This window comes from Ovis aries, chromosome 18 (genome assembly GCF_016772045.2).
Source record: "Ovis aries strain OAR_USU_Benz2616 breed Rambouillet chromosome 18, ARS-UI_Ramb_v3.0, whole genome shotgun sequence".
In the NCBI taxonomy this organism is placed as follows: domain Eukaryota; kingdom Metazoa; phylum Chordata; class Mammalia; order Artiodactyla; family Bovidae; genus Ovis; species Ovis aries.
This window is the reverse complement of record NC_056071.1, coordinates 29,549,577-29,561,722: the sequence shown is the minus strand read 5'-3', so window position 1 is coordinate 29,561,722 and position 12,146 is coordinate 29,549,577. Positions and strand designations below refer to the sequence as shown.

Here is a 12,146-nt window from a genome sequence, read left to right as displayed (position 1 = left end):
GAGCCTCAAAATTTAAAAAAAAAAAAAAGCCAGTAAACAAAAGGTGTTCAACCTCATTATTATCAGGGGAAGACAAACAAAAACCTCACTCAAATGCCAGTATACACCCATTAAAATGACTGAAGGTTTAAAAAAAAAAAAAAACTGGTAAAGCCAAGTTTTGATGTGAATTTAGGATAACTGAAATTATCTCTGCACTGCAGTGTGTACAGGAATTGTTCTGAATATTTTAGAAAGTTGTTGAGCCATAACTAATAACGCTGTACCTGTGCATGCAACATGACCCAGTAGTTCCACCCTTAAGCATATACTCAACACAACTACATGTCACATGTGCCCAAATACGTGTACAGAAATATTGAAAGCAGCATTGTCCAGAGTTTCAAAGTAGGAACAACCCAAATGTCAATCAACAGTGAAACACTGGAACATTTAAATAAGGTGAGGTATATAATTAGATAAGGAAGCCAGGTTTCAACAATATGTGAACCGTGAACTTCCTGATGTTCAAGCTGGTTTTAGAAAAGGCAGAGGAACCAGACACCAAATTGCCAATATCTGCTGGATCACGGAAAAAGCAAGAGAGTTCCAGAAAAACATCTATTTATGCTTTATTGACTATGCCAAAGCCTTTGACTGTGTGGATCACAATAAACTGTGGAAAATTCTGAGAGAGATGGGAATACCAGACCACCTGACCTGCCTCTTGAGAAATCTGTATGCAGGTCAGGAAGCAACAGTTAGAACTGGACATGAAACAACAGACTGGTTCCAAATAGGAAAAGGAGTGCGTCAAGGCTGTATATTGTCAGCCTGCTTATTTAACTTCTATGCAGAGTACATCATGAGAAACGCTGGACCGGAAGAAACACAAACTGGAATCAAGATTGCTGGGAGAAATATCAATAACCTCAGATATGCAGATGATACCACCCTTATGGCAGAAAGTGAAGAGGAACTAAAAGCCTCTTGATGAAAGTGAAAGAGGAGAGTGAACAACTTGGCTTAAAGCTCAACATTCAGAAAACGAAGATCATGGCATCCGATCCCATCACTTCATGGGAAATAGATGGGAAACAGTGGAAACAATGTCAGACTTTATTTTTGGGGGTTCTAGAATCACTGCAGATGGTGACTGCAGCCATGAAATTAAAAGACACTTACTCCTTGTAAGAAAAGTTATGATCAACCTAGATAGCATATTCAAAAGCAGAGACATTACTTTGCCGACTAAGGTCCGTCTAGTCAAGGCTATGGTTTTTCCTGTGGTCATGGATGGATGTGAGAGTTGGACTGTGAAGAAGGCTCAGCGCCGAAGAATTGATACTTTTGAACTGTGGTGTTGGAGAAGACTGTTGTGAGTCCCTTGGACTGTAAAGAGATCCAACCAGTCCATTCTGAAGGAGGTCAGCCCTGGGATTTCTTTGGAAGGAATGATGCTAAAGCTAAAACTCCAGTACTTTGGCCACCTCATGCAAAGAGTTGACTCATTGGAAAAGACTCTGATGCTGGGAGGGATTGGGGGCAGGAGGAGAAGGGGGCGACAGAGGATGAGATGGCTGGATGGCATCACTGACTCAATGGACGTGAGTCTGAGTGAACTCTGGGAGTTGGTGATGGACAGGGAGGCCTGGCGTGCTGCAATTCATGGGGTTGCAAAGAGTCGGACACGACTGAGTGACTGAACTGAACTGAATACTATACAGCAAGGAAGATGAACTAAATACTGCTATAGGCAATAAAATTGATGAATTTAGGGGGGGAAAATAATAGAGCAACATTATTAAAGAAATGCACATCAAAACTTCAATGCGGTATCACCTCACACCAGTCAGAATGGTCATCATCAAAAAAAGCTACACACACATACTCGAAAGGATATGGGAAAAAGGGAACCCTACTGCAATGTTGGAAGAAATGTAAATTGGTACAGCCAATGTGGAGAATAGTATGGAGATTCCTTAACAAGCTAGGACTAAAACTACCGTATAACCCAGAAATCCCACTACTGGGCATATACCCTGAGAAAGCCAGAATTCAAAAAGTCGCATGTACCCCAGTATTCATTGCTACAGGGCAGGAATAGAGATGCAGACATAGAGAACAAACTTGTGCTCCGTTCACACAAGTCTTTGGGAAGGAGACTGGGACAGACTGTGAGAAGAGCATGGACGTGCATGCACTGTCTTGTGTGAAATAGCGAGCTAGTGGGGGCCTGCTACCCAGCACAGGGAGCTCGGCGCCGTGCTCTGTGATGACCGAGAGGGACGGAACAGGGGCTGTGTGGGAGGGGGGACCAAGAGGAAGGATGTGTAGCTGACCCTCGATGGAGGGCTGCAGAAACTAACACTGCATTGTAAAGCAGCTACGCTGCAATTTAAAAAAAATCGAGCTAGAAAAGTTAAATATTATAGAATATGTGGAGTGTGAGCCTGTTTTTATAGAACTGAATAGAAGACAAAAGGAATCTATGATTTCAGAAATCAGGATAGCCTTTACATGTGGCATAGAGGGAGAGAGAATGACTAGTTTGGGTATCAGGGGGACTATGCCATGTTTCAGAGCTTTACTTTTTAATTTTATAATTGTTACATGGTGTGTTCAGTTTGCCATATAGTTATGATATAGCTATATGGTTGTGATTAGTACAGTTTTATCTGTGTATGTGAACATTATTACTATTTTCTATTTATATTGACATCCCAGCATAAGAAGAAAGAATGGTCACAGCATTATGGTTTTAAATAAGTTGCTGAGCACTTAGTTTTTCAGTTTTCTGATTGTTCTATTGCAGGAAACTTTTTTTCATTAATAACATAAATTGTTAATTGTTAATCTTAAAAATTAAGGTTAAAATCTCATCTGGGACTTATAAGTGAAGTCTTATCTGGGATTCATGATAGACTTCGTATAGTCTCTTACTGTATTTTATTCTGTACCAAGAAGGAATAAATGAATGATTAAGATATTATACTGTCCAACTCCAGACATGTTCTAGAACCTGTAACTGTTAGTCTACATAAAGCAGGCAGAGCATTGTGCTTTGAGCATCAGAAGAGTCAGGCAGACATGTTGGGCAGAGCTTGTGAACAGCCCATGTCTCTCTGCCAAGTACTCCCTTCCCCACCGCCCCCACCAAAAGTCCCTCAGTATTTCAGAGACATTTCAAGGCTTGATAACTGTGAGAATACTATTAAAACAAATGCAAGGTGGTGCTGTAATAGAGACATGGACTATTAGTTTGCTAGGACTGCCATAACTAAGTACCACAGACTGGGTGGCTTAAATATAATAGAACTTCTTTCCTCACAGCTCTGGAGGCTGAAGTCCAAGGTCAAGGTGTGGGTAGGTTTCGTTTTTCCTGAGGCCTGTCTCCTTCGTTTGTAAAACATACCTGCTTGCTGTGTGCTCTCGCAGGCTTTTCCTTTGTGCATCCCTGGTGTCTCTTTGATAAGTTCACCAGTCATACTGCACTACTGCCCCACCCTACCAGCCTCATTTGAGTTTAAATCACCTCTTTAAATTCCTATCCTCCAACACAGTTACATCCTGAGTGAGGTCCTGGGGTTGGGACTTCAACATAAGAACTCAGAAGAGGGTGAGGACACGATTCAGCCCACAGCAGGTTGCCATCCTATTTGTCACATATTTGACACAGTGATTCTGTGTATGTTTAAAAACTCTTGCCTTCCTCATGCCAGAGGACGGCAAAGAACTTAGATATCCTTTACACAAGAACTGTATATAATTCAGAAATTGTCTAGAAAAAAATCATAGGTTGAGTTCTAAAATGGTTACTTAATAGTCTCCCTAAAATAGCTGAAGTGGCTTAAAAAAAAAAAAAAGATGCAGCTAACTGCTTAGATATGAAGTTACCTTGTATTACTAAAGAGAAAAGTTCTAGCAAAGGAAATCTTTGTGGAAGTCAATTTGTCTTGTTAGGTGGTAATTAACATTACAAAAAGATCCAAGTTTTAAAAGTATTGTTAAAAAGTTATCTATAAAGTGATTTTTTCCTGTGCTTAAAGTACTTCATCCCTTTCCCTTTCCTTTTGCCTGTCTCAAAACCTCAACTTTCCTGGAAAAGCCTGTGCTGACCTTTTCCCCGATATAGACTTAGTTTCCCCACTGTTCTCATAGAGCATCTTTCCTTCTTCAGAGTACTTGTTATAGTGGAAATTGTTATACGTATTTGATTAATGTTGGTCTCATCCACTACATTTTAAGCTTCACAGGGGACAGCAACCATGATCTTTTTTGTTCACCACTTTTGACCTGTAATTCCTAGCACTGAGTAAGCATTCAGTAAGTGTTTATAGAATGATTGAACCAACAGAATATTTCATGCTACAACTAAGTATTTCATTTGGTTATAATTTTATGTCTGGGAAATTGGGCTAACTTCTCTTTGTGTTTCTATTTAGAATGTAGCAGATCAGATTGCATTTCAAGCCGCTGGTGGATTAACAGCCCTTGAACACATTCTTCAAGCAGTGGTCCCCGTCACAAATGTGAACACTGTTTCACGAATTCCTCCTAAGTAAGTATAGGTTTTTAATCTGTCTTTCACGTTTCATTTGTGAGTCATTTCTGCCTATGGTTTCCATATGGGGGAACCACAAGAAAATTGTATGTGTGTGCAGGTTTGAATAGCAAAAGCTTACACTCCCCATTAGGGAGGAAAACAGAGGTGCTTGACTTCACTTACAAAACTCAAATTGAGCCTAAAAAGCCTTATGAAGGAAATTCCTTTGGTCTGTGACTTTTACTAACCCCAAGTCAAGAAGACCCGATGAACTTGTGAGACGTTCTAACCACTTAACAAAATTTGAACAGAAATGAATACTAATAAGAGAAAACTAACTTTTGTATTGCATACGAAAAAAAGGTGACTAAGGACATTAACAAAGGACTGAGCTGTGAAATTTGAAAAAGGCCCTAACACACAGGAAGAGCAGTCCGGGGCCGAGACTGCCATAGTCTAGAGTGCCAGCCAAATAGTTGGGAACTGAACTGTCATTTGGTCTTTAACTATAAACTGCTCTGTCCTAAGGATCGTGTACCCCCTTTAGACACAAGATCTACTTCCTGATTATTTTAAGTTACCCTCTGGTCCCTGGCCACCAAGGGTGTAGTAGCAGACAACATTATTTCAGAAATATTGTATTCCTGAGTTGTAATGTGCAAACTTTTTGGATATTTTGTGGAGATACTTGTAGAGTTTAAATAAAAAGTTTTGATAAAAGTTCACTTATGTCACTGAGAAGCTTTTAAATATTTAATTAGCTCAGCTAAAGTGAGTGCTTCATTTGTCTGCTGGATACAACAGGGGAAAAAAATTCCTTGAGTATGTTATCTTTTTTTTTCTAAGAGACATTTGGTAAATGAGAAATAGCAGCAGCTTTGGAGTCAAACCAATCTGGGTTCCAGATTTACCTCTGCCAGGTACTAGCTAGGAGATTTGGGACAAGTGCCTTAATCTTGTTATATCTGTTTCCTCATTTGGCCAGACAGGGGCCACAGCATGGGGATCAACTGAAGTGATAATGTATGTGAGAGTTCTTTGTTAACCTTAAAAATGAAAGTGAAAGTCACTCAGTCTGTCCGACTCTTTGCGACCCCATAGCTGCCAGGCTCCTTTGTCCATGGAATTCTCCAGGCCAGAATACTAGAGTGAGCAGCCATTCCTTCTCCAGGGGATCTTTCCAGCCCAGGGATTGAACCCAGGTCTCCCACATTGCAGGCAGATTATTTACCATCTGAGCCACCAGGGAAGCTTATAAGCCTTAAAGTGTTTTATAAATGTTAGGTGACAGTTTTTAAAATAGCAGTCTTGCCTGGTTTAAGACAGTGTTATCAATTTGATGTGAGATATTTCTGTGTACACATTTTGACACTGAGTTAGTTTGGGTTCTTTTGCTTTACTGACAAAGTAGAGATGAATGAAAGAAGGTGTAAGTACCCTGTAAAGTCAGAACATCTTTCTTTGGAGCAGAAAACTCTCGCATAGGGTAGTTACAGTGTACGTACAGATGTTCTGTCCCAAAAGAGTTGCTGTGCCCTATCAAAGTGGACTTCATTGACAGTGTGTTACTTGGCATGTTGTCATCACTCAGTGTATGTTGATTGGCAGAGAGAGAAGAAGGAAGGAATCAAACACACTGTTAGAGATAAGAAAGGAAATGGCATTTGATTGTTTGGGACAGTGCTTTTCCTAACTGTTAATTCGTATTGTTCGCCTTAAATGCACTTGGTAGCATTTGTTTTCTTTCTTTTTTGTTTTATTGCTGTTGTTTGCTGTGTTTTTCGGTAGGCTTCAACATGCGTGACACTGAGGTCCCTTGATGGTAACCTAGATTAAATGCCTGTTCCCAAAAGCTGCCTTTGTCACTGTGGCAAAGGGCATGTTCTGGTGCTTATCTATGCCTCTCGTGTAGAGAACAGAAGAGGTTTTTCCCGCAGTTCCTAAAAAGACCTAACCAAGCATTAGCGCACATGCTTTGGAAAGGAGCCATGGAACCCTGAGAGTCCAGATCAGGGCTTCTCTGATGGCCACCAGCTGCCGAAGTGCCAGGACCGAGAGTGTGTTTCTTCATCTCATCTTAGGCTAATTGATTTGTGTTTTCAACCAGGTACTGCTTACTGAGTGAGGCCAGCCTAAAAGGCTGTGGGCATCTAGCACTGACTCTAAGATTCCCCTGTCCTTAGCACAGCTCAAGATCATGACTCTACTTTCTAACCTAGCCTCCCTTCTTAGGGTGAACAGATTAAGGCTGAGAGTATTATGCTGCTTACTTGGAGACAGGAAAAAGAAATATCACAATTCTATTAAATTTAAATGTAGACTCAAAGCACACTGGTGGGCATCAGTCAGTGATTTAATTGCAAAAATATTCTTTCTCATATTGCTTCTAACAGCTTTCTGGCCTTGGGACTTGCATAGTTGCTGGGCTTGAGCTCCCAGCCCTCAACATCATGAGCTTTCTGCCGCCCTATTAGCACATCTTGTTTTCTGCCTCCTGTGGCATTCCATGGCTCTTGCCTAGAGCAACTGTTGTTGGTTTTGTTTTAACTATCCTTCATTAGTTCATTTTTCTTAGTGATAAACAAAAGGGGCTTTGAAAAAGTTCAGTCACTGTCTAGTAACGTTTATCACGTGGATCATCTCAACAGTTACCATGTGGACCCCCTATGCCTGCAAACCCAATGTTTCACTCCCCCTGCAGCCCAGAGCTCTGTAAATGGGTAAAGGAACTCCCTGATCCTCTTTCCTCACTGTTTTGCCCATCTCCCTTTTTACTCCACATAGTACCTCAGCAGCTGTCCTGTAATTATTGCTAGGTAACTCCCTCTGGGTGAATATTTTGCTTTCAGCAGATTTTTTTAATGTGAAACTGAGGATTCTACCCACTTCTGGAAATTTTAATTTTTGGAATCTTTCTGAATCTTCACTGTGTTGCTTTTCTTTTTTAGAACCAGAGAAAACTCATAAACTTGCTTGAATCCTTTTCAAATTATTATTGATTAGGTCCCATTTGTTTATTTGTGTTTTTATTTGCATTACACTAGGAGATGGATCCGAAAAGATACTTCTGCAATATATGTCAAAGAGTGTTCTGCCTGTGTTTTCCTCTAGGAGTTTTATATTATCCAGTCTTACATTTAAGCCTTTAATCCATTTTGAGTTTACTTTTGTGTATGGTGTTAAGAGAATGTTCTAATTTCATTATTTTACACGTAGCTGTCCAGTTTTCCCAGTACCAGTTATTGAAGAGACTGTCTTTTCTTCATTGGATATTCTTGTCTCTTTTCTTGTAGATTAATTGATCTTAGGTGCATGGGTTTGTTTCTGGGCTTTCTGTCCTGTTCTGTTGATCTATATTTCTGTCTCTGTGCCAGTACCATTCTGTTTTGATTAGTGTGAAACTACAAAGTTTCGTAGTATCGTCTGAAGTCAAGGAGCCTGATTCTTCCAGCTCTGTTTTTCTTTCTCAAGATTGCTTTGACTATTCAGCCTTTTGTGTTTCCATACAGATTTTAAATTTTTTCTTCTAGTTCTGTGAAAAATGCCATTGGTAATTTGATAGGGATTGCATTGAATCTGTATTTTGCCTTGAGTACTATAGTCATTTTAACAGTATTTATTCTTCCAATCTAAGAACATGGTATACCTTTCCATTTATTTCTGTCATCTTAAGATTCTTTCATCTGCATCTTACAGTTGTCTGGGCCTTTGCTTCCTTTGCTAGATTTATTCCTAGATATTTTATTCTTTTTGATGCACTGGTAAATGAAATTATTTTTTAAATTCTTCTTTCTGATCTTTCATTGTTAGTATATAGACATAAAACAGATTTTTTAAAATTAATTTTTTGTTCTGTAACTTTACCGAATTCATTGATGAGTTCTAGTAGTTTTCTGGTAGCATCTTTAGGATTTTCTACGTATCCTATCATGTCATATGCAGACACTGACAGTTTTATTTTTCTGTTCCAGTGTGGATTTTTATATTTCTTTTTCCTCTCTGATTGCTGTGGCTAGGACTTCCAAAACTATGTTGAATAAAAGTAGTGAGAGTGAGCCTCTTTGTCTTGTTTGATCTTAGAGGAAATGCTTTCAGCTTTTCACCGTCGAATGTGATGTTAGCTGTGTGTTTGTCATGTACAATGGAATAGTCAGTTCAGTTCAGTTGCTCAGTCATATCCGAATCTTTGCAACTCCATGAACTGCAACACACCAGGCTTACCTGTCCATCACCAACTGCTGGAGCCTACTTAAACTCATGTCCTTCACATTGGTGATGCCATCCAACCATCTCATCCTCTGTCGTCCCCTTCTCCTCCTGCCCTCAATCTTTCCCAGCATCAGGGTCTTTTCCAATGAGTCAGTTCTTCGCATCAGATGGCTAAAGTATTGGAGTTTCAGCTTCAGCAGAATTTCATGGCTTGCTCCTTGGAAGAAAAGCAATGACTATGGTTTTTCCAGTAGTCATGTATGGATGTGAGAGTTTGACTATAAAGAAAGCTGAGGCCCAAAGAATTGACACTTTTGAACTATAATGTTGGAGAAGACTCTTGAGAGTCCCTTGAACTATATGGAGACCCAACCAGTCCATCCTAAAGGAGATCAGTCCTGAATATTCATTGGAAGGGCTGATGCTAAAGCTGAAACTCTAATACTTTGGCCACCCGATGTGAAGAACTGACTCATTGGAAGACCCTGATGCTGGGAAAGATTGAAGGCAGGAGGAGAAGGGGACGAGGATGAGATCGTTGGATGGCATCACCAACACGACAGACATGAGTTTGATTAGGCTCCAGGAATTGGTGATGGACTGGGAAGGCTGGCATGCTGCAGTTCATGGGGTCACAGAGTCAGACACGACTGAGCAACTGAACTGAACTGAATATTCCATAAAAAAGAATGCAATAATGCCATTTGCAGCAATATGGATGAACTTAAAGATTATCCTATTAAGTGAAGTAAGCCAGACAAAGACAGTTATCATATTATATCACTTATATGTGAAAGCCAAGGGAAAAAAAAAGATACAAATGCACTTATTTACAAAACAGAAATAGGACCACAGACACCAGAAACAGACGGTTCCCAAAGAGGAAAAGAGTAGGGGAGGGATAAATTAATTAGGAGATTGGGATTAGCATGTACACACTAGTTTGTATGAAATATGTACCATCAGGGACCTACTGTATAGCACAGGGAACTATCCTCAGTATTTCATTAAACCTATAAGGGAAAAGAATCTGGAAAAGAAGATATATAGAGGGATTTATAGAGATACAGATATATAAATAAAACTACATCACTGTACTGTACACCTGAAACTAACATGACATTGTTATATTTAAATTATACACACACACACACACACACACACACACATTATTAAAAGGAATTGGCCAGGACTTGGTATTCTTAAGTCAACCTTTTTAACAAATGTGCTCCAATAAAACTGTTTTCAGTGCCAAGAAAGATCACCCTGAAACAAGGCAATTTTTATTTCATGTTGTATCTACTTTTGGAATGACTCATGTTATTCTTCTTCCTAATTTTAATTGGAGAAAACAAATAACAAAATAATGAATGACATAGTCTAAGCTTTTCTTTGGTTTAGGCTAATAACAATTGTTTAACATTGCTTTTTTAAAAAATAGAAGTATACTTTATTTACAGTGTTGTGTTAGTTTCTGCTGTACAGCAAAGTGACTCTGTTATATATATATGTATATAAACACTATTTTGTATATTATTTTTCATTATGGTTTAATCACAAGATATTGACTGTAGTTCCCTGTGCTATTAGGACTTTGTCATTTATCCATTCTATATATACTAGTTTGTCTCTTAACATAGCCCTTAATATTTGAAAATAAATGGCAGTTTGTCATTTTCTTTGGGCATAAAGAATGCCCCATATTATATAAATAAGAAGATGGATCTGCTGTGACTAAGGTTGTGGCCTAAACTTTGTGTTGTGTTTTTGTAGTATAGTTACATTGTGGCCGTGAATAGAAGTTATAGAGTTGAGACAGCATTCCACATCTCCCGGCCCAAATATTGTTGTTCGGTCACTAAGTCATCTCCAACTCTTTGTGACCCCATGGACTGCAGCACACCAGTCTTCCCTGTCCTTCACTATCTCCTTGAGCTTGCTCAAACTCCTGTCCATTGAGTCAGTGATGCCATCCAATCGTCTCATTCTCTGCTGCCCTCTTCTTCTGCCTTCAGTCTTTCCCAGCATCAGGGTCTTTTTCAATGAGTCGGCTCTTCACATCAGGTGGCCAAAGTATTGGAGCTTCAGCTTCAGCATCAGACTGTTTTCAGACAGCAGTAAATGTTCATATTTCATAAAGAAGCCAGCATATCTTTTGGGCCACCAAAAATCATCACAGGGCTGTCTTTCCTAGGTTGCCTTTTACTTGCTTGGAATTCTTAGTCCTTGACAGATAGTTATGAACAATAAAGGGGCCAAATAGTTAAGTTATTCTACTTAACTATTCTAGTCTCCAAGCTACTCTAGGTTGTCCTGCTGCAGAACTAATTAGCCCCTTTTTCTTCTCCATCAGCTTTACTTCTCTTCCTCCACTGTCCCTCTGGACAGAATTTATATATGGAAATAGTCTTATCAGCATGAAGCATTACATGGTATAATGAAGAATAGACAGACTCTGGAGTCAGATCTGAGCTTAAGTCTCTGCTTTTTACTTTGTAACTATGGTATCATGGGCCAAATAGTTATAACAGAGCCTTAATTAAATGTTAATACTACTATGCAGGGTAGGATTTGTTGGCTACTAAAAGTACATCTGTTCATTAAGTGCCCTGCACAAAGAAAGCACTTAGTTAATATCAATGGGTTGGATTTCTTTTCTTTTTCTTTTATTTTTGTGGTTGTTATTGTTTTGACTACACGTTACCCTCCTCTATTTCAGTTCAGTTCAGTCGCTCAGTCGTGTCCAACTGTTTGCGACCCCATGAATGCAGCATGCCAGGCCTCCCTATCCGTCACCAACTCCCGGAGTTCATTCAGACTCACGTCCATCGAGTCCGTGATGCCATCCAGCCATCTCATCCTCTGTCCTCCCCTTCTCCTCCTGCCCCCAATCCCTCCCAGCATCAGAGTCTTTTCCAATGAGTCAACTCTTCGCATACTGAGCTTTAAATCCCTGTGTCTGTGTCACTTTGGGTTCTAAGAATCTGTGATCTATTCATTTTACTCGGTCATTTTTTTTTTCCACCCTAAGTCCAGACTTCATCCTGGTTAATTTTGGCCCAGCCTGTCAAGATTCTCTTTGGACCCGGATTTGGCTGCTTACTTAGTTTTTTTCCTTTAACACCGTGTCACATCTGAGGTTGATGTGTAAAAGATACGTATCTTTATCTAAATCATTGAAGAAATATCAAACAGGTTAGAGAATAGTCCAGTTTAGCCCTGTATTAATGTTCCCAGGTATTCTACTTATGTTATCTTTTTCTCAAAGGGACTCTAATTCCTTGGGATCAGAGACCATAGTAAATGCATTATTTGTTAATCATACGATGTCTTAATAAGTATCATTTCCATATATGAATGAATGAATTTTCTGAGACACTGAAGTAAAGCAGTAAAAGAACACACTATATCA

The 12,146-nt window shown here is 39.4% G+C and overlaps 1 protein-coding gene across 13 annotated transcripts in view; it reads left to right on the top strand.

Moving 5' to 3' along the window:
- Nucleotides 1–12,146, top strand: part of SCAPER (S-phase cyclin A associated protein in the ER) — a 396,299-nt gene that overhangs the window by 241,816 nt on the left and 142,337 nt on the right. For all 13 annotated transcript variants that reach the window (XM_060401720.1, XM_060401719.1, XM_042235193.1 and 10 more), the window contains one exon: nucleotides 4,425–4,540. In XM_060401720.1, the coding sequence (XP_060257703.1) occupies nucleotides 4,425–4,540 (116 nt within the window). The remainder of the gene's footprint in view (nucleotides 1–4,424; nucleotides 4,541–12,146) is intronic.